The sequence below is a fragment of the Desmodus rotundus genome, chromosome 11 (genome assembly GCF_022682495.2).
Source record: "Desmodus rotundus isolate HL8 chromosome 11, HLdesRot8A.1, whole genome shotgun sequence".
Classification (NCBI taxonomy): Eukaryota; Metazoa; Chordata; class Mammalia; order Chiroptera; family Phyllostomidae; genus Desmodus; species Desmodus rotundus.
The window spans coordinates 73,188,792-73,215,319 of NC_071397.1; the positions used below are offsets into that span (position 1 = coordinate 73,188,792).

The 26,528-nt window shown below is 36.4% G+C and overlaps 1 protein-coding gene across 3 annotated transcripts in view; it reads left to right on the forward strand.

Annotated features, from left to right (window-relative positions):
• Positions 1 to 26,528, forward strand: part of NKAIN2 (sodium/potassium transporting ATPase interacting 2) — an 873,382-nt gene that overhangs the window by 718,269 nt on the left and 128,585 nt on the right. For all 3 annotated transcript variants that reach the window (XM_024552165.3, XM_053914338.1, XM_053914339.1), the window contains one exon: positions 12,933 to 13,133. In XM_024552165.3, the coding sequence (XP_024407933.2) occupies positions 12,933 to 13,133 (201 nt within the window). The remainder of the gene's footprint in view (positions 1 to 12,932; positions 13,134 to 26,528) is intronic.

A 26,528-nucleotide genomic window follows, 5' to 3' on the forward strand; every position in this document is an offset into this window, starting at 1 on the left:
CTTTAAATTATAGTGTATTGTTCTAAGTTATTTTATCTGAACTACAGAGAGTGATATCCTCAGAAGTTTACATTACCCTATGTATTTAAGTGGCACTGAATAAACCTAGGCAACAGAAATCCTAACATATAATATTTAATCTCTCTCTATTCCTATAATCATAGAATCATTTTGAGGAAAGTAATTGTACAAGTTTTGAATATAGCCTTCACTCTTAAATGACCATCCAACCTTTGCTTGGATATGACTAGCTACGGGAATTCATCATTCAGAATACCTCCCATTCCCTTTGAGAGCACTTGTAATCGTTTGGTTTGCCATAACTTCCAGATAAATTCATGAGCTTGAATCTTTGCCTGCATCTCTGGAGTTAACTATAGATAATTAGTCTGCTCCTTCTGAATTTTTGTATTTCTTTAAATATTTGAAGGCAATTATGAGGATCCTTCTGATTCCTTTCTTTTCCAGACATGTCCACCCAAATTCTCTCAAGGTTCCTCCTGTGGCATGGATTTTAGATCCCACGACCACCCTGGACACAGAGTCAGGATGTAGTTCGAACAGGGTCCGTCAAGCACTAAAACATTCTGAGAGAAGACTGTAAGATCCCTTAGGTGTGTGAGAAAATTACACGTCACAGAATTCCTGTGTTCGCTGCAAAAAAATAGCTGGTTACTTTATTATTCCTTTATTGAAGTAGCTTAACAAATTCTACCTATACCTTAAAATCACACCACTATATTTTTCTCTATGTGATTTCCAATTCATATTGGATGTGCCAACATCTATGGTATAAATTCAGTGGCTCCTTGGCTTATGGCTATGAACAACCCCCTTGGATGGGGAATTATTAAGCTATTCCTTTTCACAAGACTTCTCATGTCTCATACTCTTAAAAAGAAAATAATCAGTAAAAAAAGGAATATTTTGATAAATAATGATGCTTTTCTAAGGAAAAAAAGAGCTGGAAGGAAGCGTGTCTTTTAAGTAAGAAGTACTAGGTTATGGCTGACGCTGCTGCAACATCAATGTCATCTCTAGAACGAACTGCTGTCTTGCCCACCACCCCACTCCACCTCCGTCTTTCTATCATTGCCACAATATGATTAAATTATTTCTTTTCCATGCTTGTGGCCTCAACTTATACTTCTGCCTTCGCTTCTACTTCTGGGCAGAATGTTCTTTCTTCCTAAAGGACACTAAGGAGCTAAGTGTTCATCAATACAAAAATGATGATGACTATTTTTCTGTTTCTTAATATTTTCTCCTAGACAGTGACTTTTCGACCAGTAGCCTCTTGGCCTTGTATGTTACCAAAGCTAGAAAGTGCTCTTAGGATACGACCCAAATGAAACAGGTACATATACTTAAAGGTGTTGTATTTAGACTGAGAGATTTATTTTATATTTGTCTCCAAAAATTCTAAGCAGTATTGGTCTTTGTACTTGCCAGGATATAAGAAGACAAGAGACAAATCTTACCACTTAAAAATAAAATCCTCTCACATAAATAAAATACAACTAAAATATTTGTGAAAGCTTCTTCATCCAAATGCATGCCCAATGTAATTCCACTGTAAATTCAGGGTACAATGAGTTTTGAGTTAGATGTGGCAAACCATCTAAGAGGACATGTCAGGTTGTAAAATGCGAGTAGGTTTCTGAACAGCATCTGGAAATTTTTGAAATACACTGTATGAATTATGTGTCCACCATTTTTAAAAATTTTAATACATTCTCCAAACTGAATATGATATTTTGGCAATGATTGATTAGGTGGCCAAGATAATTTCCTTAAAAGGCAACAAGGTCCAGTAGGAAAGCATGAAATCAGAAAAAAAAAATTGAAACCTAGTTTCATCCTTAATAAAGACAGCTTGCTGCAGATATATTCACACTCAGCCTCACTTTTTCTTCTGTTAAATAAGCCTAGTAATCCCTACTTCTAAATGTTGCAGTAGCATTTATTAGGTAATGAATACATAAATTTTATTTCCTTTCTTTTTTGAAGTACATATTGCTGCAAATTTGTCAATAAGTTGCAAAACTCATATGCACCAAGAGTTACACCGATCTTCAAAATTAAAGATTTATAGAGATTTTACAGGGAAATTTTCTGTTAATTAGTATTTTGTTTTATCTTCAGCTATGGCCATTCTCAATAACTGAAAAATGACCATGAAGTCCATCAGTAACATTAACGCTTGACTAATCTCTGTCTTGCTACCTTTTTTTTTTTTGGTCATTTTTCAATAGATTGTTCTCTTCCAGAGAATGAATGAAGAAAGAAAGAACATAAAACTTTATTAGTATCTCTGGTAACAAACCAATATATATTCTGAACTATGGATCCAAATGAAATTGGGCTCCCAATTCAATTCTGTTGACAAGTTAAAATCCTTGGAGACAAGCACAGATGCAATCAAAATCAGAATTTCTGACTCTGGGGAAATACCAGTGGTGGGTTGCATATGTAGGTGGGATAATGACTGGTAGTAATGGTGGGAAACTACTGAGGACATTTCATTGTTCCTTCAATGTCTCCAAGCCTTCAATATCATCTATACCTTTGTGCCTCCATGCCAATTAAAACTCCACATTAATGTGCTTTAACACAAATAAAATGGTGGTCTTTCAGTGAGTAATAAAATGGAAGCAACATCTCTTGAAAGAGCTAATGTGTTCTATGCCTCTCTAAGCCCCCACAGTGAATGCAGATCACTTTTGAAAGCTCTTAGGCAGGAAAGGAACACTCGCAAAATGGGAAAGATACCTGCAGGGAGGGACCACACGGAAGGTGAGAAAACAGCAGGAAAAGCTGCCTGAAGAGGTTTCAGTACATTGACAACTATAAAGTCAGTGAGGAGTTGATCTTTCATTATTGTAACCAGCTGAGAAAATTCTGCCTCTAACATCTGCTTCTAAGGGTTTGAAATAAAGGAGAAAAGACTCATTTTGCCAAACTTTGAGCCCACTCATAGATGATGGGTCCTTTCATTAGAAGTTAAAAAAAAAAAAGTTTTTTGAGCCTGAAGGTTCAATTAACTTTAACATTGCATGCAGGCTTCTTTATTAAATTCCTTTTTTTCCCTTTCCTTCTTCTCATTTATCCTCCCTGCCTCCCTCCTTTCTTCTCTTTTTTTCTCTTTTAGAACATTGCAAGTATCATCTTAAAACAAATTTTTTTTTATATTCCAGATGCAGACTTTCTTCTCCAGCTGAGAGTTATTATTCATTTCTTGAGCAGAAACAGTGACTACACTGACACTTAACATATTCCTTTACCCATAAGAGAACAATTGACCAAGATAATATAATGTTGCCATTATGTGTGTGTGTGGCGATATCATATATGTATGTATATATGTATACATATATGTATATGTATATATGTGTGTGTGGATGTGCATATATGGTATAACATTGTGATGATTAATCAGGAAAAACTTCTTAGAAGGAATAGCCCAAAGTACTAATTATAATGCAGAGACATATAAAAGATGCTTATAGGAGGTATTGAGGGGAATTTCATAAAAATGAGACTTTAGCAACAATGTTCAGGGTGCAGAGAGTGCAGACCAAATGTGCAATAATATAAAACACTGATCTCAACTAAGAAGGCACTCAGGATAAGACTTACCACAGAAGAATGAAATACTGAACTTCTCTGGAACACAGACAAGAAAAACCTACTTTCAAGCTAGAAACAAAGAAAACATATTTTCAGTGAATTTTAAATATTTTTTACTAAATTTTTAGTGAATCTCTCTGCCTGATGGGAAGAAACACACTTTGTTTTAAAGAATCTAGCTGTTAGAAATCTGTATACCAGCAGACTTTTCTCATCTGTTTTTAGAGCTATGGTTGTAATGTTTTCCATGGTCAGAGAAATATTTTCTTAAATCTTTTCTTGAATAACTAATAACGGAAACTAGCATTAGCAATGGCATCACATTGAATTTATGATCCATAATCGGCCAAATCTCAGTTACCCACAGCTGGATATTCTAGAAGAAAGTAGGGGCACAAGTGTACATTTTAGACTCCACCTACTTCTTGTAAGTTTGTCATGTGGTAGGATGAATCACATCTTTGAATTGTAGAGCTGGTAGATATGTACTTCCCTATGTTCTGGGCTACGTTCCTATATATACAACATCCATCCAACCTATTAAAGTGAATTTGTAACTTTGCTTATCTTTTTAAAACCACATTTTCTCAGCTCATTCTCTCTAGCATCTTGAACAATATTATTTGCTTTCACTGATTCATATGTTACCAGGATAAATTTAGCATTGGTGTTTTTATATGTATAAGCAGATTTCCATAGATCTATGAGTGTATTAATAGGAAAAAACAGTTACATTTAGGGTTAGAATATTAAGTTCACCATCCAGGAATAAGCCATGAATTATGATGATTTTAAAGCAGTTTTCAGGGTTTCCTATGAATTGGTATCCACATGTAGATATAAGCAATGAGATATAACACCATACTTTATGATAACATATTAAACTTTAACCCATTATATATTGGTTGTAAATAAGAGTTTGTTGAAAAATAGTGATTTTTGGTGTCAAACAAAGCTTTCCCCACTATCCTAACTCCTGCCTCCTCGGCTGATTATAGAATATCATTCAATCAGAGTTTCCTAACTACTTCTCTCATTCCTAATAACTAAGTATACATGTTTTATTAATAAAAATATTTTGATCCCCCCAGAGTATTTTTGCTGTTGTTAAAAACTGCTTCTTTCCATTAAATGTGTTTGCTTGGCATCCCTCCAATGTTATCCCACAAGAAGTATGTTTTAAGGTAATAAGAATGCTGATGCATTCCCATTCTTACTCTGCAAGTGTTGAAAGCAGTGGTCCCGGTCCTAACCTCCTTGGACCATTACAGAACTCAGCAGAATTGTCTGTGGCAACTACGGGCAAGCACTCGGGTTTTATAACATTGTGTCGTCACCTCCCTAATGACTATTGTTTAGTACAGCACCTGTACTGGACTCATTATGTTTCCTGCATCGTCCACTCCGGTGCTACAGGAGATTTGATTAGGTTTATTGTGATTACCCTTGGTTCATGTTTAACAGTGCCAAGGTCCTGTCGCTGATCAAAAATCTTTCAATAAGCCAAGATGTTTGATTTGGCATTTAGGTCTCTCACCAATGTAGCCCCCAATTTATCTTCCCAAAGCTATTTTATACTACTCCCTACAGACTTACATATCATAAAATAAAGCCTATGTACAAGTCCATATATATAAATAAGTAGACTTAGTTCTACAATTTTGATTAGTTGGTCTATTTTACTTAAAACATTTTGTTCCCCAGACTGTTGGCCTACCCAAGCCTGGCCCTTCTCTCAGGCCCCAGCTAGAGCCCCCATCTCTAGAAGGCTGACTCACCAGAGTCCGCAGGTATCACACTCTCCAAGGACCTGGGCATAGGCTGTCCACACTTGCCCTTACATACTTACCTCATGCTTCCTTGTATAGTCACGTTATCTTTCTTTCTTGTCCCCCAAAAGAGACAATAAGTCCTATAATATTAGGGATAGCATTTTATATCTGTTTACTTCATTATGGCTTGGTAGAGTGCTTTGCACATAGTATAGGAAAAATTAATATTTGTTAGTAACTGTGCTGATAACTATAACCTAATTGCCATTTACACTGAAGTGCATTTCCTAGCCTTTCAGATAGTAACTAAGCAGTCTAGAAATGGGAATGTATCAATTTTCAACATACTTCAGGAAATCTAAGAAAATATTTCAGATGTTTAAAACTGCAACTCAAAACTTCTCACTCGCAGCCTCCACCTTCTGAATTCTCCAGTATAGCCTCCACTGCTTACTCTCAGAACAGATACACGCATGTATGCTCTTCCTCAAATGCTATAACCTATGAAAGTAAATTTTAGCTTTCCATTCAAATTCTGAGATGTTATTAGTATCATTTTCCCATTTACTTGTCAACTATTTTTTTTTTGGTCAAATGCTTATTATGTGTTGAGCAATTAGGCTTCTTGTACTGACCTGAATGCATACAGCCCCTGTCAGAAACCACATTTCAGTACTAACAGCAGCTTTTATGCAACACATCAAACCCTGTTATTTTGAAAAATGGCATGATCAAGAACGGGGCCCTTTAATCGGAACTTTTTAAAGACTTACTAAGAGAGATGAATAAATATATTGATATAATTTTTTGTCACTATATGAATCTGAACAAATAATTATGAAAATTTTCTTGATATAATAGTTTTGAAACTTAGAATTCTGAGCCCATTTTGTGTGTTTTTCAAAATAAACCCACCCAGACTACATAAGATTTGATTTGTGGTTTTCTGCCTTATTTTGTATTATGGAGACCAGTTCTTTGTTTCAAAAGTCCTTATTATTTTGAAATCAAAATTTTAAATCTGTGGGAATTAACTTACCGATTACGCATGGTGTATATCATGCTCAGGAATTTCTGTTGAATTTAAAAAGGGGCTTCAAAGAGACCTTCACATTTTTCATTTTACAACAAAGAATTTATATTTTGTGTTTAAAATAATTCAGCCATTGTTAATCAACGGTCATTGGTGTCAATCCAATTTGGGGTACAATAAAGAAGGAAACTTTATTCAGTGCAAACCGCTCAATTAATTGTGATACAGCATGGCTGTGAGACATCACTGTTGTGGAATAGCTCTCTGGTGCTACAAGGTGGCCAGTGCTGCACACAGCCCGCCAAGAGGCAGCCCAGACAATCAATCAGCCCTGGTCCTCACCGGCCTGTTGGAGTTTGTTCTGCTCTGCTCTAGCTAGAAGTCCCTCAGGGAAACTCTATGTAGTCTTCGCTTGGAGCCAGCAGGGAGCTGGCTTGTATGGATAGAAGTGTCCGTTCCTGAACCCTGATTGGTCAGAATAGGGCCACTCTTATTGGTTAGAACAGAGCCACTCCAATTGGTCAAAGTTGTGCAGCTCTGATTGGATAGGTAAAGCCTTATTGGTTGACTCCAGGACCTTCTTTACAAAAGCTAGCTCAGATGGCAGAAACAGCGCAGGCAGGCAGTGGAGAAACACAGAGGCAGGCAGTCTAGAGGCACAGGGGCTTCTCTGTAAAGAGAAGTTGTGTGAGAGACCCCCACACAGAAGTGGCTGCTCAGATCTGCTTTTTGTTTGTATTTGAGCCCACGTAGCCACCAGGAGTCCTCCTTAGTCCCCAGGGTTCACAACATGCACATACACACAGAGACTTTTGTAAATGAGAACATAAGAGTATGCCAGGAATCACGGAGTTAGTGATTGCTGGTTGAAGATATGCACTTACATCTCATTCTGAATTTCCTCCAAACGATATTAAAAAATAAAATAAAATAAAACCCTGATAAACTCACATTAAAGAGACAAGAAAAGGAGGGGGGAAATGGACAAGAGAGATCTCAACAGTTTTTGAAAGATAAAAAGTAGATGGAGGATTGGAAAGTGACTTAGTAACATGAGAAAATCTTAAAAACTAAACATGTAGAGGATAGTTCCAATGTACAGATTTGACCTGTAAAATCCTTGCAAAGTCGGGATTAAGAGTGGAAGAATTAGAGGACTGAAAAGGGGAATGGATTGAATATCTGTTCAAGGAACACTTAGGCTGTCCCAGGCTCGCTCTCTAGTTTACACACCCAGGCTTCTCCTCTGGACAGGTGAGAGACTCTTATTGTACAAGCAGGCATGGCTAAGTTTCTGATAACATGAGGACTAAATTAAAAATAATGCAAACTTTAAAAAAATATCTGTATACTATGTAGCAAGACCACCAACTCCTCAGTTTAGCCTAAGGATCCTGCAGTTGGGTAGCTATCCCGTAAGTAAATTGGAAGACCCAGAACAAAGTTCTACAAATCCCCACAGGTCTAGCATACAGGAGGCACTGCCTAGTCATCATATGGGAAGGATACCAGCTGACCAGCTCACTACTACATAAAAAAACTGCCAGTGAAGTTTTGGTTTCTCTTTTTTGATATGAAATAACAACCAATAATCACCAGACTTTTAAGGAAAGGCTCCAACAATAAGGTCAGAGACAAAAACAAACATAAAACCTTTAGGACGTTCCACTCTCTGTTCCCTCTGCTGGGAATGCTCTTTCCCTTGTTGGCTCTCTTCACTCCTAACACTTTATTCTGGACTCATTCAAATATGAGTTAATAAGACATATCTTTTCTTACCATTATATGTAAAAGTCGCACTTGTCCCACCACCCAATTTTTTGTCATTCTATTCCTTTACTCAAATTTATTTTTCTTTATATATGAATCACTACATAGATATTTTTATACTCTTACATATTTGTTATCAATTTCCCCCACCTTAGAATGACCACCCATAAGGGTAGAAGCATTTCCTTTGGCACATAGTAGACCCTTGATAATTATTTTTAACATTATTTATTTATCTACTTTTTATGTAGTAAAAATAACTTTGGTAAGTCCAAAACAATGTAGGAAACAAAATTTAAAAACAATTATAATTCAGAGAACCAAGAAAAGTTATAGCCAAGAAGCATTTCAAAAATATTAGCTGTATAAAAGCAACAATTAGAGAAGAATAATTAACTCTTGAGGCTTCAAAATATTAAAAATTAAAGATTTAGTTTAATGTAAGATTGGGAAGACTTGGTAAAGAAAGTCTCCAAGAGAGTAAAGAGAAATATAAATATAAACAACAGGGAAGAAAAGATAATAAAGTGAGAGGTTAAGTCTGGAAATCAAATGTCTGACTTACAGGAACTCCTATAATAACAGTAGAAGGGAGGGAACAATTGAAGATATGATGCAAGACAATTTCTCCAATGGAAGGAAAGGGCTCCTGGGTGGGAAAGCTCCCCAGGTGCTCTACAAATGCCATGAAAAGGAAAATCGTCAAGGGACTATCTCACAGAATTGCAGAACCTGCAGTTTAAGTTAAGATTTTTCTGCATAGATAATTCTCAAAATTATAATATGGGAGCAAAATAAATTGTAAAGTATATATACATTTTAAAATCTAAAAGAATTTTATATTATTAATGAATATGTACACATTTAGTAAGACTACAAAAAAAATTCATTAGAATAATAATACCAAAATCATGATAGTAATTGTCCATGAAGAGGGAAATAATATTTAGGAATACAGAGAAGATATCATTTATATGTACAAAATTCTATTTAAAAATGACTGCAAGCAAATACAGCATAAGATTTAATGAGGCTGAGTACTGGGTATAATGATATTGTTATAATGGCTGCATAATTTTTGATGTTTTTGAAATATATCCCTATTAAAACAAAATGATACAAGAAAACAAAAGTAAGAAAACAGATTACACAAAAAATTGCAGGGAACAAAATAACATATTTCTTAATTGTATTAAAAGAAACTAGAAGATAATTGAAAAAAGTCTACTCAGTTATGGTTGGAAATAATATTCAATCAAGGAGCACATATCCAGGTAAAATATCAATCAATTAATATAAACATAGGATGAAAGCACTTGAGACTTAAAATTATTCACCTAGTCTTAAGAAACCAGTGAAGTATGCAATCTGTGAAGCAAGCAAGCAAACCAAGTTAAGAGAAAGATATGAGAGCTGTAAAGAAAAAAATTATACTGAACACTTGTTATAATTGGCAAGACAGGTTTTATTTTAAGTACTGTAGTAGGAAAGAGATTTCAGTGTAGAACTGAACTCAACTCCAAGTTAAACAAGCAAGAACTTCATCCAAGACTTTATTTATTCAAGACGATTGCAATAGGAGAGTGAAATTAAAACTTCACTCGACTGAAGCAAAATTTGGGAGGATTTTTAATACCTGGGTTAGCTAATGGAAAAGTACTAGAAGACATTTGGGGTGTGAGAGAGTGTTAGTCAATATGATTAGGCCATCTGTGTTTGTTAATTATCACTTCTCAAAAGTAGGCTTCTGTCCACTCATAATTACATTTCAAAGGGGTGGCTCCTAGGACCTTGAGAAAGACATTCCTACATTTTAGAAATTTGCATCTCCAAGGTGCAGAGAAAGAATTTACAATTGCAAGTTTTCTAAGGAAAATGTTCTAAGGAAAATGAAGTCAGGGGCCTATACTCAGGAAAAAACATGTTTAGTCAAGCTAAGAAGAATGTTAAGTCATCTTAGTCAAATCAGGAAACTGAGGCTCCAACCTAAGAGAGAAATAATGATGTTAAGTGAAGTCTCATGGCCAATTTTATGCATCAATTGCATGGAGCTTGATGGAAGCAGAAGCCTGTAGGATTCTAGGTCAGAGGTCCCAGCAAAAGGACAGGTAAACAAACAAAAGAATTGATTGATTCTGAAGTGTTAGAACATGTAGAAATGAATGTTGAATGACTTCTTACAGTTCTTTAAAAAGAATTAGTGATAAGTATACTACAAACAGTGAAAAATATGCCACAAAATATGTAAAGAAATCATTAACAGACAGATAAAGGGAAAATCCCTAAAGACTTGGAGATTAAACAACACATTTCTAAATAACACATGGGTTAAAAAAGAAATCTCAAGAGCAACTAAAAATTTTTTTGAACTAAATGAAAAATAAAAATACAACATACCGTTCTTTGTAGGATACAGTGAAAGCAGTGCTTAGGACATTTATAGAATTGAGTGCATATCCTCAAAAAGAACAAAGATCTAAAATCAATAACCCAACCTTCTACTTGGAGATACTAGAAAAAAAAAAAGAGCATTTTAAAGCAAGCAAAAGAAAATAAATAATAAAAATGAAGGTGGAAATACAAAATTGAAAATAGAAAATCAATTATCAATAAATCCAAAGCTAGTTCTTTGAAAATATTAATAAAATTGATAAGCCTTTAATCAGGCTAAGAAAAAATTAGAAAAGACACAAATTACTAGTATCAGAAATGAAAAAGGTTTCATTACTATAGACTCCTTGGGCACTAAAAGGATAATGAAGGAATATAATTAACAACTCTACACTCACAAATTGATAATCTGGAAGAAATAGACAGATTCCTTTAGAGATACTATCTGCCAAAGCTCACACAAGAAGAAACAATTTGCATAGGACTATATCTGTTAAAGAAATTGAATTAATAACTTTCCTAAACCAAAAGCACCAGGCCCAGCTGGATTCACTGGTGAATTCTACCAAACATTTAAGAAATCAATTATATTAATTTTCTGTAATCTCTTCCAGGAGACAGAATTAGATAGAAAACTTCCTAACCCATTCTATGAGGCAAACATTAACCTCATAGCAAAACTGGAGAAAGATATTGCAGGAAAAGAAAACTACAGATAAATACTTCATATGAATGTAGATGCAAATATCCTCAACAAAATGTTAGGGAAATGAATCCAACGATGTACAAAAAGAGTTACAAACCATACCCAGTTGGATTTATCTCAGGTATAAAAGACTGGTTCAACATTCAAAAATCAATTAATGTAACCAAAAGGTGTAGGAGCTTTTTTTTCATTGATCCCTTAGCAGGTTGCTCCAGCCACAGGCTTTATTTTGAGACTTAGCAGACCTGAGTCAGAAACTAGCCTGCTGTATCGCCCAGGTTCCAAGGGATACCTTGAAGCCTCTCCTACTTAGACTTGAAAGGAAGAGAAATGATCCCCTCTGCCCCCCATCACCTTATGGAGGTGATGAGGCTCATAGCACAGCTCTCTCCAAAGGAATATCTTTCCTAATCTTCAAATGCACTGTTCACTTTAGCTCAACCCTTTCACATGTTCAGTGTAAGTGAGTATACTGTTCAAGGTCACAAAATGTGCTTTCAGGTATATTTTTCTTTCTTCTCCTTTTTATTGAATTTATTGGTGTGACACTGGTTAACGAAATTATAGAGGTCTCAGGCGCACAATTCCAAAACACATCATCTTTACACTGTATTGAGTGATCACCATCCCAAGTCAAGTCTCCTTCCATCACCACTTATTTTCTATGCAACATCCACCTAGTCAATGTAGCACTTCATTTTGGAGGGTGAGTGGTTGGCATCTCTTATCTTGTGGCTCTGTCACTGAGACTCAGGTAATTCCTTTTCCTCACCACTGACCCTCTCTGTTAGAATTCATCTTCCCTTATGACTTGCTAACTAATAGAATGAATTTTATGGATTTCTTTTCACCATTTTTTCCTTGGAAAACATTTGTCCATGTGCTATCGATAGCTTCATGTTTGTATATGTGATTATCAGTTAAGGGGAAAACCTATGTCTTTTATTGCACTTATAGCTGCACATGAATATGCTGGGCTTCAGCTAAAGAGTTGTTGACTTATTTTCTCCCCCCTACAAGAGTTTGCTAATGATATTTCTTAAGAAATGTTATGGCTAATTTATAGTACCAGTAGACAAGATTGAAAAGACCCTGAAAAAAATTACTAAAATAATAGGAAGAGGAAAGCAAAAAAGTAGCACTATGTTTTAATCAGTAAAGATCTTACAAATTTTAGTATTAGCCACAATATTATGTTAAATTTTGCTGAATTGAAGTGCCACTTTAATATTTTAAATGGGGAAAAGGTAAATATTCTAAGAGAAAGATAAATAGATTTAAGATAAGATGAACTTTACTTGACAAACAAATTATACCCTTTATAATATTTACAAGTCCTAAGAAGTAAGGACTCTTTCGTTTTACAATTGATGTAACTTGTTGATAATTATACAAGTAAATATATTTATACGATTGTAATCAGTAAACCTCCATAAGCAGAATCCATGTGTATATAATTTTCAGGTAGAACTGATAGTTTCACTTTAGATGGTTTTTTTCTACCTATAAAATACAATAAGAGGAGGGAGGGAATCAAATTTCCAAATAGGAAACTCAGAACAAGTCAGTCCAAATAAGCTAACTAACACTTATAAAGTAATTCTCATCCTTATAAATTGCCTTCTTGCAGGAAACAGACCTTATCCTGACTTTTAATATTTCAATGCACCGATCTTGGTGGATGGAGAATGGACCAGGATGTACGGTGACATCAGTGACACCTGCCCCAGACTGGGCCCCAGAAGACCATCGCTACATCACGGTCTCAGGGTGTCTTCTGGAGTACCAGTACATAGAAGTGGCTCATAGTTCCCTCCAGATTGTCCTCGCAGTAAGTGTTCACAGCCAACCACTCTCTGTAGTGCTTCTGGAATTGTTTTATTTCTGCGCAGTCTCAGTGCACACAAATGGAATATTCAGGAAACATGTGGCTGTTTGCTTTTTCCTAATTAATGCAACTTTTATTTTAATAGGGATTTTGAGGTTAAGTCTTGCCCTGGATTGAGTGTATTGATTATTTTCAGCAATTACTAAATAGATTTTGGCAACTTCAGCATTTTATATAAGAAATCCAAACAGTTAAGTTTTGATTATTTGGCTTTTGGTAGACTTTTCCGAAGATTGTGAAAGGAAGATCAGAGAGTTTTCACATCTAACATGCTGTAATACCCAAATTTATAAGGTTTCAATGGGCACTCTCCCCCTCACACTGTGACTTTCTGGTGTACTTTTAGTCCTGAAACTCCTCCATTTGCACTATCTTCTTCTTCTGACGTTTCCCCCAAAGTGTCACCCATCACCTTTATCTCTCCTTCTCTTTCAAAACAATTCACTCTTCTATAAATTTTACTTCTAGGCCAATCATGCCCGCCTTTTTCACAGAATTATACTGATAAAGAACTCTCCTAACTCCTTTTTATTTGTATATTTGTAGAACATATTTGTACAATACATGCTTATGTTATATAAAACATTATTTTATATTGTTTTAAAATAAAACTAGGACAAATATAAGAGCAAAACTTACTTCTCAAGAAAAAATTTTACTAAAGCTAAAGAAATAATTTTGTGGGATTTATAAAATTAAGGCAACTTTATTATATATTTCTCCATTTATTTATTATAGATCTATATGTGCCAATCCCCATATATTTTCCTCAGACTCCATGTAGATCTGCAATTAATGTGCATAGTCTTAACATTGTTAACAAAGAATGCAAGTATATATGCTTTTTACCTTTTTCTTCAGATAATTACTAGGGGAATGATATTATATATACTTATCCATTACAATAGGCTAAGAATGCTGTTCTAGGAAATACTCTCCAAATCTCTGTGACTGAAAATGACAATAGTTTATTATTCTGAGTCAGCAGGAAGTTCCGCCATGACTGTTACTAAGAAAACAAAACAGTGGGACAGCCACCCTCTGAGTCATCACGGGTTGCCATGCCAGAGAGCAAAAATAAATCTGTGGTACAAAATGCTCCTCCATGGGAGGAGGTACTCGTCATTCACAGTTCATTGTTCAGAACTAGTCACACAGTCTGAGCCAATCACAAAATGGCCAGAAGTAAGGGGGCACTGTAAATATTTATAAACCAGCATAAATCATTTCCAGAATACTTGAATTATGTTCTTAGCTAAAGTGCTAAGTGATTTCCCTCAAAATGTTCAATCTGAGACACTTCTTAATAAACAAACTATTGTATAATATGTTTAACCTCTAAAAATGATAATTTTCATTATCTTGAAATGAAGGTTAGTTAGATTTGATTGGATGGAAGTAGTCATTTCATTACTTGAAATCCATTTAGATGAAGTATTCATTCTCTCATGGAATAAGTAAAATATTTCCAGTTTTAGGGGACAGATAAAACACCTTCATATATGTGTTAGAGATCAATTGTACATAAAATGTTTCTTCATTTGGAACATCCTTTTGTACTGTACTTCAACATTTTGGGAAGCTTCCATCTCTGTATCAAGTATACTATAAAGATAGAGTATATGCCTGGATAGTTATATGCAACTATTTTAGATTGTTAGTCAAAATAATGTGTGTGTATATATATATGTGTGTATATGTTTATTTATATATAATTCACAGATTTATTAAACTCCACATAAAATTTTGGCACACATGTAATTTTCTAAAAAACACACTTGGACAAGGAAGCATATGTTGAGGCTGACATAACGCCCAAAGAAAAAGTATTTTTACACAAGTAAAAACTATCTGAATAGGCAAAGTGGCTATAGTACAAAGAAGACAGATGGAGTGTCCGTAAGGGCAGATATAAGAGATATTTTAAGCTTCTGGCTCTCGATTCTGTCTGCATTGCCCCCCAACTGAGTGGAGAAATTGTTTGAACAAGCTAACACAGGATGTTGTATTTTCATATCTCCAGTTTCCACCTTTTTTTCTATCCAGGGGGCGTTCTTCTTTCCCAATGCCAACTGTGGATCACCTTAGAGTCATTTAGTTAGTAACCATGTACCTAGGCCTGTTGCTTGGAGATCAATATTCCTTCTGTCTTTTGTCATGCTTTTGTCTCATCAGTCTTGGGCTGAAAGTATCTGTTGTGCAGAAACTTAGCAAATCTTAACTAGCTGGTTTTACAATGCAAATCAAAATGGGGCTTACTTATTTTGAACATTTGGCTTTACCTAGATGGAAGCCTTCCAACTACATTTTCCTGTGCTCATTCTGATCACTGTGCTATGATGATTAAGAGTTGAAATAGCGTCTTCAATCTCTGCTCCTCCCATTTTGGTGTTACCCAACTCACGGCCCTGACAAGCTAACGTTCACTGAAGTCGAGCCCAGTGAACACTGCCTGAGCGCTTGGCCTCTTGCTGGCATCTAGAGAAACAAATGACAGATCCCTGACCTTGAGGATGTCACAGTCAAAAATGAGGTGAGGTTCCTAAGGATTCAAAACAAATGCGAGCAGGCACTTTTCAGGGATGTGACAGACAGAAAATACAGTCTGTGCAGCTTGTGGCATAATCTTGGCTCATTCATTCCATCCTGCTTTTTGTAAAGTCAGCTAAACTCTCGTGCTTCTCATTGTTTTCACCAGTCTTTGAAGCTGCCTTCTCTTCCAGGATATCTGGCTTAGATCTGTTTTCATAAATTGCTGCTCTTCCAGCTACTGCTCTTGATTAACTCCAAATCTCTCTAGTTCTTTTTCTACACCTTCACTGAGCCTTTCTTTCACAGATTCCTGACCCCTGGCATGCCTGTCACCCCATTGTTCGGTTTTCTGCCAATCAACGCCTAGCTGATTTTGAAATTAGCATTCACAAAGCCCTCATTTGCATTGTGCGTACATAAGATATTTCTTGTCTACAGCCAAAGGAAGAGGAGTTATCCATATAATTGGGAAGAGGGGCTATTAATCACACAGCTTCCAGCCGAGCAGAAAGCGCTGCCAGAACACCATAATGATGAGCCAGGTGGGAGAATTTGAGCTCTCCTGCTCCAGCCGCATTTTCTTCTAGTTAGTATCAGACATCACATTCAAAAGGAATGCAGGTGTGCACAGTTTTAATATAATCAGAAATTAAAAATAACCCACACTTATAAAATGGATCAAATAAATATGTATGGGGAGAGCCAGGGAGGGAATCGGCTAGAGAGATGGTATGGTTCACCCTAGAAAAATTGAGCCAATTTCTTCAAATGTGTGATTGCAACTTCACGGTTTACAGAATGTGTTCATGGGAATTAAACCCTTTAACTTGTGTAACAGTCCTGCGAGGGCAGCAGCACGGGTTAAAAGCCTTTCTTAAGATTTCTTAGCAAGTAAATATGGAGGATGGACATGCTGACTTAAGTTTTTCTCTGGCACCAACGATAGGAAATAGGTTTCAACCTGCATGCCAGCACTAGCTAATGGGTAATGGATTCCTGAGGCTGCCAAGATTCCTACTTGTTTAGTGGCAAAAAAAAAACCCCAAAAAACAAAACAAAAAACCCCCAATATGCCATGATTGATTGGCTGTGTCTGCTATGGGTAAAGGGAATGGAGGAATTTATGCCTCGTATTTGGTATGCACACATTATATCTCACTTCCTGTAACCAACACAATGAAAAGGGAGGATGTTTTACAAATAAATGTAAATAAATGAAGCTTTCAAGGAAAATGCTTATTGCAATACCTGAGGTTACTTTATATTTTAAAATATATGTTAAGATTCCACATAATTAATTGGAAAACAAACCAAATATTTAATCCCTCTTTTCTCTAGCCACCTCCTCAGAACCAAAATCTCTAAATATAATATATACTTCTCCAACCAAAATTGCTGGGAGTGTTTCCCTTTATTTCCTTGATTTCTTTTACTGTTGACAGACTTCTAAGTTCTCATGGTTTTAATCAGATTGATTATTAATATTTGTAGGAGACCAGCAGAGGATATAGATAAAAATGCAAATATGCTTTCTACTTATCACAGATATACTAAAATTGGCTTAGAAACCAGAGATGAATTAGCAAGGAAGTCATAAAAGACTTTAGAATAAATTCTAGTACCTGATGCTGTCCACAGGTTCACTACCAAGTTCATCCTTCAGTTACATCTATTCCCGATTCAGAAAAAGTGTGTACGCTTTAGAGCTTATGAAATTATGGAAATCATTGTTTAACAGATTGAGGTAAAATTGTTTGAAGATATAATATATACCTTTGGATGGATAGAATCACATCTTTCCAATTATTCCAAGTTTATCACTAATATTTGCCATTTGGCTTGCCAAGACTTGCCTAAGAATACCATGGGTGAAGAAATTTTCAGAACTTTGCCTTCCTGTACTGCAGGGTCTAGTCAATCACGTAACTAGCCTGTCATCAAACACTAAATCAGTGCTTCTGTACTGTGTCTACTGTATCTCCACACTAAAGAGTGAGGTGGTTTAGAGCTGGGACTGAAAACTGAGTCTTCTGACTTCTAGTTCACTGTCTAGGCGGTACAACAATTTTCTTCCTAGAACAAAACTACCTGCTGCCTGTGATGGAAATGGAAAGAGTGACAAACACTCTGCTTCTTTCCAAGCTCTTGTAATGGCTCAATAGCTTTATTGCTGGGCATCAGATATTATACACACTGCACCAACTCCAGTTTTCCTGGGTACTGAGATACACGGGCATAGTTGTCAAAAGGTAGTAACCCGATAAATGCAATAAATGTGACTTGTTTTTCTGTAACGTCAGAATAGTTCATGTAAATAGTCACAAAAATATGGGAAGAAGAACCAAACCACAGTTGTGAACAGGGAATTTTTCCAGTGACAAAGTTGAAATAGGAGAATGAAGGTGGCAAATAGAAACAGGAAAGGGTATTTCTTGGCACAGTTTGGTACTGCAAAACATACAAACAATACTCCACAAACTAATTTTACACCCCCACTGGATTTATCCTTGAATAGTAAAAAATAATCAAGACCCACTGATACTTCTAAAATGGGCACATGTTTAACTTTATAACCATTCCCAGTTCCTCCCAGGGGTATCCAAACTTTTGGCGTCTCTGGGCTACATGGGTAAGAAGAGTTGTCTTGGGCCACACATTAAATACACAGACACTAATGAAAACTGATGTGCAAAAAAAAAAAAAGGTTTTAAGTAAATTACAACTTTGTATTGGGCTGCATTCACAGTCATCCTGGGCCTCATGTGGCCCAAGGGCTGTGGGTTGGACACCCCTGCTGGTCTAGACAATGACACTGTCATTACAGAACATAATACCTTGATGTCTTACCCATAAATGTCAATCAAGTTTCAGTAAAAAAAAAAAAAACGCTGAATAATCAATTATCCTATTCTTTATTTTATTTTGCTTTATTCCTGAAATGTGCCCTTATAAATCGGTGAGTAATTCTGCGAGTACGTGAACAAGCAAGCAGAATGCAAGAACTTACATAGTCTCTAAAGAAAAATTAAGTCGAAGATTTTTTTTGCCTTTAATGTTCTCTGGTGCTCCCTACATGCAAATTCTAAAATATAAGGTAAAATATTCACAGTCAGGGAGTCACAATCCTTAAATCTTACACTCAGCTGTATAATAAACTATTTTGTAATTACCAACTAAATGAGACAATGTTTAAGAAATTGCCTTGAAAACAGTAAAGATGGTAGTATTTATTTTCTTCTTAACTCAATTTCTTCCACTGCTCAGAGAACACTATTATTATTTCAGGCTAACACACAGTGATGTGCAAAAATAAACTAAATCCTACTAACTTTACTTACTCCCCAGATAGAACTAATTCTTAGAGTCAGTGTGCTATATTTAGTGTACCAATACACTAGCCTACACAGGGGCAAGCTGATCCCATATCAACCATTATCCGTCAGTGTACAGTGTCTGCTTATATATATGTTATGGGAGGGGGTCACAGAGCACACCCCCATCCACCACACGGGTGAGAATAAGTCTACCAAGACATGATCTTATTGGGGAGGAAAGGAGGCTGATCTCTCAAAGGAGAAGGGCCAGGAGCCTGTTCCTCACTGGGCTTTTATTTGGTTCAATTTGCACAGGAATACAGGCAGTAAGGATCAGTTATTGTCAGGCAGTAAGGATCAAACAATAGATAACATACAAAGAACTCTGAGGGCTTATTCTGAATCAGGGTCAGTTAGCTAAAGAGCTATAAAACTTTGGGGAACAAACTCATTTCATGCTTGGACCCATGTCAGAAAACTGAAGGCATTCTTAGCAAAGCAGGTTTCACAGGATTTTATGCATTCTTTCTTAGGCCTGATAGCCCCAGGGGAACCCGCCCTTTCCAGCACAGGGCTGCACCACCCTCTGTCATTGTTTCAGGCTTAAATCAGGCAGGGGTAGTAAGGCAGCCAAGAGATTAGGAGACTTCTTGCAGACAGAATGAGGACTCAGGCTATGTCAAAGCCAAGGGGAGAGGGTCCATCATCCCCTTTTTCTATAGCCCCCCAAGTCTGTCCCTAAGGGCCTTTTCCTGACCATGCCTGTCTTAGGTCGTCCCTCCCTTGAGGAATCTTACCCGTCATTGGCTAACCAGTCATCCACCCGGGGCCAAGCAGGGGGAAGTAAAAGGGGGCAGAGGCCAGTGCCCCTGCCAGGAAGATAAGCTTTGTCTCTTTAGTGGCTTATGGTCCCAAGGTCCTTTACTCAGCCTTAGCCATGGGTGGTTACAGCTTCTGAAACTAGGCAGGGTGGTTCCCAAAATAAGTGATGTTTAAAGTGCTATCTTATTCCCAAAGGATAATATCACTTGATCTATGAGAATGCCTGGAAATACGGGATAAAACCATCAATATATTTAAAATGGTAGTGAGGATTATAGGCTGCAACAAATCATCAATAATTAGGTTTTCTTTAACAATATGAGATGTAAATTGAAATTCTCTGCAGAGACCATTGTTCAATGGTGATGTACAATTCTATTTCTTATATTTAAATTTATAATTATGAATTCAATTTGGAATAAAATAGCAAAGTATATTAAATCATAAGTTATTTCAGAAAGAAATAATTATATATACATATACTGAAATAGAGTATTTTTTGAAAAACATGAGCTTTTGTCTTTGAACAAAATGTTACCATCTTCCTTTTTCATACATAATATCTTGTATTTTGGGAAATATTTTCAGTTATGATCAATTATTTTGATAAAAAATTTTTAAGAAATAAGTCTTTGTTGGCAATTTTATTTTTACAAGAATTTATTTTATTTTATTTTATTATTGTTATTCTATTATAGTTGTCCCAATTTTTCCCTCTTTGCCCTCCTTCATCCAGCCTACTTCCTGCTCCCAGAACCGTTGCCCATATCCATGGATCATTCATACATATTCTTTGATCCCTTCCCCTTCTTTTCACCGTTATCTCCCTCCCTCTGCCCCTCTGGCCACTGTCAGTCTGTAACACAGTGATAGTTACAATAATGGTAGAATATGTCCGTGTTTTCAAATAATAGCAAGGCATTCTAAAAGGAAGGATGTAAAGATGATTTATAATGACAGCTACAATATGAGGGATAATTTATTGTTTAGCATGTTATACTTGAGTGAAAAAGAATTACAGTATGGGCAAACATACTTAAGCTTAATAGTGTTTACACAGTAGAAGAAGAGCCATCTGTAATATTCCTTTTGTACCTTTTGCTTGTACCAATCCTATAAATAGGATTTTACACTACTATTCACACCCACACATTCTCCCACACAACAGATATGTGATTCCTAATCTTCATTATTCTCTTGCTGTCCCTGTCCTTGTGGCATCACGGCTGCATTTGTCCAGACTCTGCCATTTATTCCTCTGACCTTTGTCCTGACTCCCCCACACAGTTAAATTCCTCTCAGGCAGTAACCCTGAGAGTCAAGGCCACATTATTTTACCCTCATACGTTTATCACTTATAATCCTCTCTGAACTTCTCTGAACATGATATTATATTGTATTGTATTTAATGAGTCAGCCATTTGTCACATAATTATTTTGGTTACTGCTAGTTGCAAATATGGCTCCAAAGTCAAGGACTGAGTTAGAAGAGTGTTATAGGTCCAAGGATATTTTGGGTTTCATTATCTCTTCTTTTATTCTGAAATGTCTGCATTTTTCTTTTCTCTTTATTGATTTTCAATCTTTCCACCTCTTACATTTGATCTGTTTCTTATCAGCAACTTTATTCCTTTTACCTTTCAATATCTGGTGTCTTCTAGTCATTCATCTTCCCTTTTCCTGTCCCTACTCCATGGTTTATTGATTTCTATTGCACATCATAAAATTGTCGGTAGATTTTCTCTCTTTTTAATTTCTAAATTTTGAAAATAATATTTGCTGTAATTTCATGTCATCCTAGCCATCCAATTAGTCACGGGCCATGTTTAGGTTGATTTTGTCCTAATATACCCTGTATGTTACAATGAAAATCGATTTTAAGAGAAATTATACTCTAAGGTATGGAAAAGTATCTTATCATGGCCACTCCTTAATTATTGTCCCTTAATCATAAGTCTGAGATCTGAATTCCAATGACATAGTTATGTGGTGCCCACCCTTTCTTTGGTAGAAACTTATGGTCTTAAAAGTTTCAGGATGTCTTTGGTATTTTATCTGGAATTAAGTTGAAGAAACTATTCACAGAAGTGGAATGGATTTGCCTCCTGACAAAATATCATGATTATATGCTAGTATACCCATAACTTGGTGCCCAGATAGCATGTGAAGTAATGGGTCATAATTGCTGGCTTCTAATGCATTCAGGAGCTTCATTAGAAGCTGGCGTTAGGATGACTACCAGTCCTGAGCAAACCCAGGTGGCTAGTCATCCTACATATTCTTGAAATTCTCTTTCTTCCCTTGAAGACAAAACTGAGCTGTTTGCAGAATATACTGTCCCTTCAGTTATTAACTCTTCACCTGTGTTTCATTTATATGGAATTTACACATAGACTAATGCCCATAGAGAATGTTAATTTCCTTTTCTTATTTCAATTCATTACCTGTTGGGTTCTGTATTGCAGGCCAAGGAGCTTTCCTTGGACCTACTGCTCCTGGGAAAGAGGCCAAATTGGAATGAGACAAAGCCAAACTAATCATTCAATTAAAAAATACAATCAGTGATGCAGTTAAGTCTGTTAGACACCATCACTTACCAGTGGGTGGAAGTCTGTAGTTTTTAAATGGTAGTTCAAGGTTGTATCAATTCAATCTAAAGACTCAAATTTAAAACAATTTTATTCCTCTGTACTGTTTAACTGCATGGAGCTAGAAACAGCTTTGCATTCATTTGGTCACGAAACAAATACTCGCTGAATGCCTCTTCTTGTTCTCATGCAATTTAAATTCTTATAAGATATATATACACACACATGTATATCTTTATATATATACACACATACGAATATATCTTTATGTGACTATATACATATATGGGTGTATTTATCTTTATATAGATAGAGGTGTAGGTATGGATATACATATACATATACATAGATACAGGTACAGTGCCGCACACAACTGCTGTATGCAGAATAAAGCAAGACGAGGTAAAAGAGCTCCTGGAGGGTGGTCTAGGAAGGCAACTCTGACAGGCAGTTTGGGGGCCAAGTTCTAAGTGTAATGAGAGTTGGCCCATGTACATTTTTGGAAAAAAGAATACTCTAGGTGTTGGATAAGTACAGGCAGAGGGCTCTACTCACGAGAGTGTGTCTGCAGCTCTCACCGTGTGTGACAAGGTCAGCAACCTGCAGCCCGTAAATGCAGGTCACCATTCTCAAAAGTAAGTCAGCTTGCCTGTAGTTTTCCTCTTTCCTCTCTCTGCCTTCAGTCCATTTAAATTCTCCTCTTTCTTTAAAATACTGAACACTTTCCTCCAGAATCTGGTCGTTTTCCCACTCTTTATTTCCCACATTTAAATCAGTCTTAAATTTATTTTTAAACTGTCTTTAATTCACTTTGCCTCCCCCCATTTTCTGTTTCTCTCTGCCTGTCCCACCAGATGGTGCTTGCTACTCCCCTTCTCAAGACATTGGCTGTCTGTCCTTCTCTCCATCACTGCCAAGATAAACATGATTTCCATTTGTGAAGGCTGAAATCATGACATCATCCTCACTCTTCTGACGCCTCTCTCCTTCCATGTTAATAATCCAAATGCATATCTATGGCCCTAAATTTTAGAGTAGCACTAGTTATTTGCTGGCTAGAAGCCAATATTTTTCAAATTTTTCTAGAAAATTCCTCTAAGTGTTACATTTTACTTATTCATATATTAGATTATAAAATCTATTTATCACAATCTCAGCAAAGTTCAGTAAGCTTTTTACAGTAATCAATGCCTTGCCAAAGATTAATTGGCATGAATCATTATCATTAGTGATCCCCCTCGGTGCCAATTAGTTCATATAAACCTTGAAATTTGGAGTAGTGTTTTCTTAAAGGACATTCAACGAGAAAGTCTAGAATAATGATAATGAAAATATAATTTGCTATGCCATTATTGTAACTAGAGTGTTTAAAATACTTTTGCACAAACGTAGGTTATCGTTTCCTGTGGAACAACTGTGTGAGAAAAGCGGAGTTAACTGAGGGCCCTGCCAAGTTGTCTGGAAAATTATTCGATCATTTAACTTATCAATGTAAAATAAAAATCATTGAAAGCTCCATTTAAATATATCTGCATCAACATTTACCTGAGATCAATCTTCACTTTTATTTTCTTTTTATGATTCATTTTGGATTCTTTTCCCCTTAAAACCCTATATGCTTACAGGTGTTAATCTCCAGGGAAGCATCATGATTCTCCCCAGAAAGGCAGTGCATGGCTTGGCTTTGCCTTTGCTAAACCCCAGTCGGAGCCTCTGATGACAGATAGTTGGCTTGTCAGCTTTGCCTCATGAATCCAAAGAAAATGGAACTTATCAGGAGCTGAGCCTCGAGCACTGCCTGTGCCTCTTATTTGGGCCATTTCCTGCTAGGTCTGGCGGAGGTTTTAGTCTTCCATCATTGAGTTCCCCGGCAGACAGCGAAGGGAGCGGTTGCACTTTTAGGTGCCACTCTGCAGACTGCTATATTGGCACAATAAACAAACAATATATTTTTAGGGCACCACCTGCAGCAAGCAGCTGTACCAAACAGAGCAGAACCACGAAGGATGTGATTTGTTCCATTTAACATGAAGCCCCAAGGTTCGAGAAGAGAGGGAGGAGAAGGTTCTGTGTATACAACCCACACATCCACAGTTGAAACTGAAGCTGATTTTCTTTCTTTTTTAGATTAGAATTGAGGTATCATTATCTCTTTCCTCCTTTCCCACCCCACAACCTCTGACCGAAAACAATTCTATCATTGGGGTTATAACTCTTAACTGAGAAAATCATTTTTCTCCTGCAATAAACTTCCTTTTCCATTCAAGGGCAATTTTCCCTCATAGCAACCTATACTTAAATGCCAACATCTGCTATATCTAAGCTGCATATAAAATGGTGTCTGGCATTTACATGATGCCAACGACATGCTTAGAGAAACTCGTAGTACACTTGGCTTACATAGAAGTTTCTTCTTATCTTATAGGTCTCGTCCATTTCAGTCCGCTTCGGGTTTGGTCTGCTTCTCTAACCGTGCCGCACAAGTCCAACACTCTGAAAGCTGAACTAATTTTAGCTCTTCCTCTGATTGACAATCCATTCTTGCATTAACTCCTACCTTTCCAGACACTAAAGATGTGTCTTGCATCATGACAAAATACCACTGCGTCTGCATTGTCCGAGGACCCAGAATTGTGAGGCCAATGCAAGGGATATTTTAAGTACTTGCTTTTTCCTCTAGATTTAAAAATCTCATTCTCTTAATGGCTATCGATTCTGACCTCACAAACCAAAGGCACCATTTCATTCCGAGGTCTTCTATGTGAGCTGGGATATATATAATTAAATTATACATGACTCTGGAGGTGATTCAAGTAGTTACAAATTGAGGTCATTTTAAGTACAGAAAAGGACGGTTACCTTTAATATTCGATTGGCCACCAAGAACGGTACAATATTTTGCTTTTTCTTGACAACAAACATTTTTAAATGAGAGAAACTGCTTTAAATATTTAAGAGGTATACTAGAATGTCATTCTTAATGTCCGTACCACTGACTAGATCTTTAGTCTGAAGGAGAAAAGTTCTTTGACCATCTTTTAGTGCCTCATTAACACTCTTTGGTGGGACTTTTGCTCTCAGACTCAGAGAGGTGAGATGAAGGAATTACAAATCCGCAATGATATATGCCTCCAGCAAATAAAGGAAATCAAATCCTTTGAGCTAGGAAACCAAATTTCCTCCACTATTTTCACCTTCATCATTAAGAAGACTGTTTCTAAGAATACGGGGCACAAAATAAATTCTTGCTAAGGTAGTCTCCAGGAGTAGTGAATGTGAGAATTGCTTTCATCTCTTTCATCTTTCTAACATCTTAAATGAAATTTTCTGGAAAAAGCTTCCAGAGTTGGTTTTGCTAAGTATATCTGTTTTTTATTCCTTGTCAATCAGTGAAGTGTTGACTTTATGACTATGGGACAGTGCCTTTTTACTGTATGTCATTGAAACTTTGGAAAAAGAGAGGGGAATATCTTTGGTTCCAAAGAGCAAAGGAGGACCTTTAATGAGAGCATCATGTTCCCCCAAAAATGAGTCCATTAGATCAAATTTAACCATTAATTATAGCATACTGAACATTCTTCAGGAAAGAGTCCTCTGGGACACATTAAAAGACAAGAGAGAGTAAGTCTTTGACCATGAGGCATAGTGAGTGTGGAATAGGGAGAGGACTGAGTGAGGAAGATGTACCTGGATAGTGAATAAGGTTAAAAAAAGTGGGTGACAAAGGAGAGGATTTGCCATTTCTAATTATTGAAACTGTGTGTAAAGGGCACAGGGAAAAACAGGCATCTTCCCTAAGCCTTGGTCTTCTCACCTTCAATAATCATAACAATAATATCTACTTCATTTTTGTGTATGGTGAAAACAACACGAAATCTACCTTCTTAACAATCTTTTAACTGTTCAACACAATATTTTTAACTCTATGTACATGGTTGTACAAGAGATTTCTGGACTCTTTCATCCTGCTTGACTAAAAGTCTCTACATACTGAGCAGTAACTTCAGGTTTCTCCCTCCCCCCATGCACCGGGTGATGCCCTCCTTCTTTCCCCTCCTGTAAATTTGACTGATGTAGATACC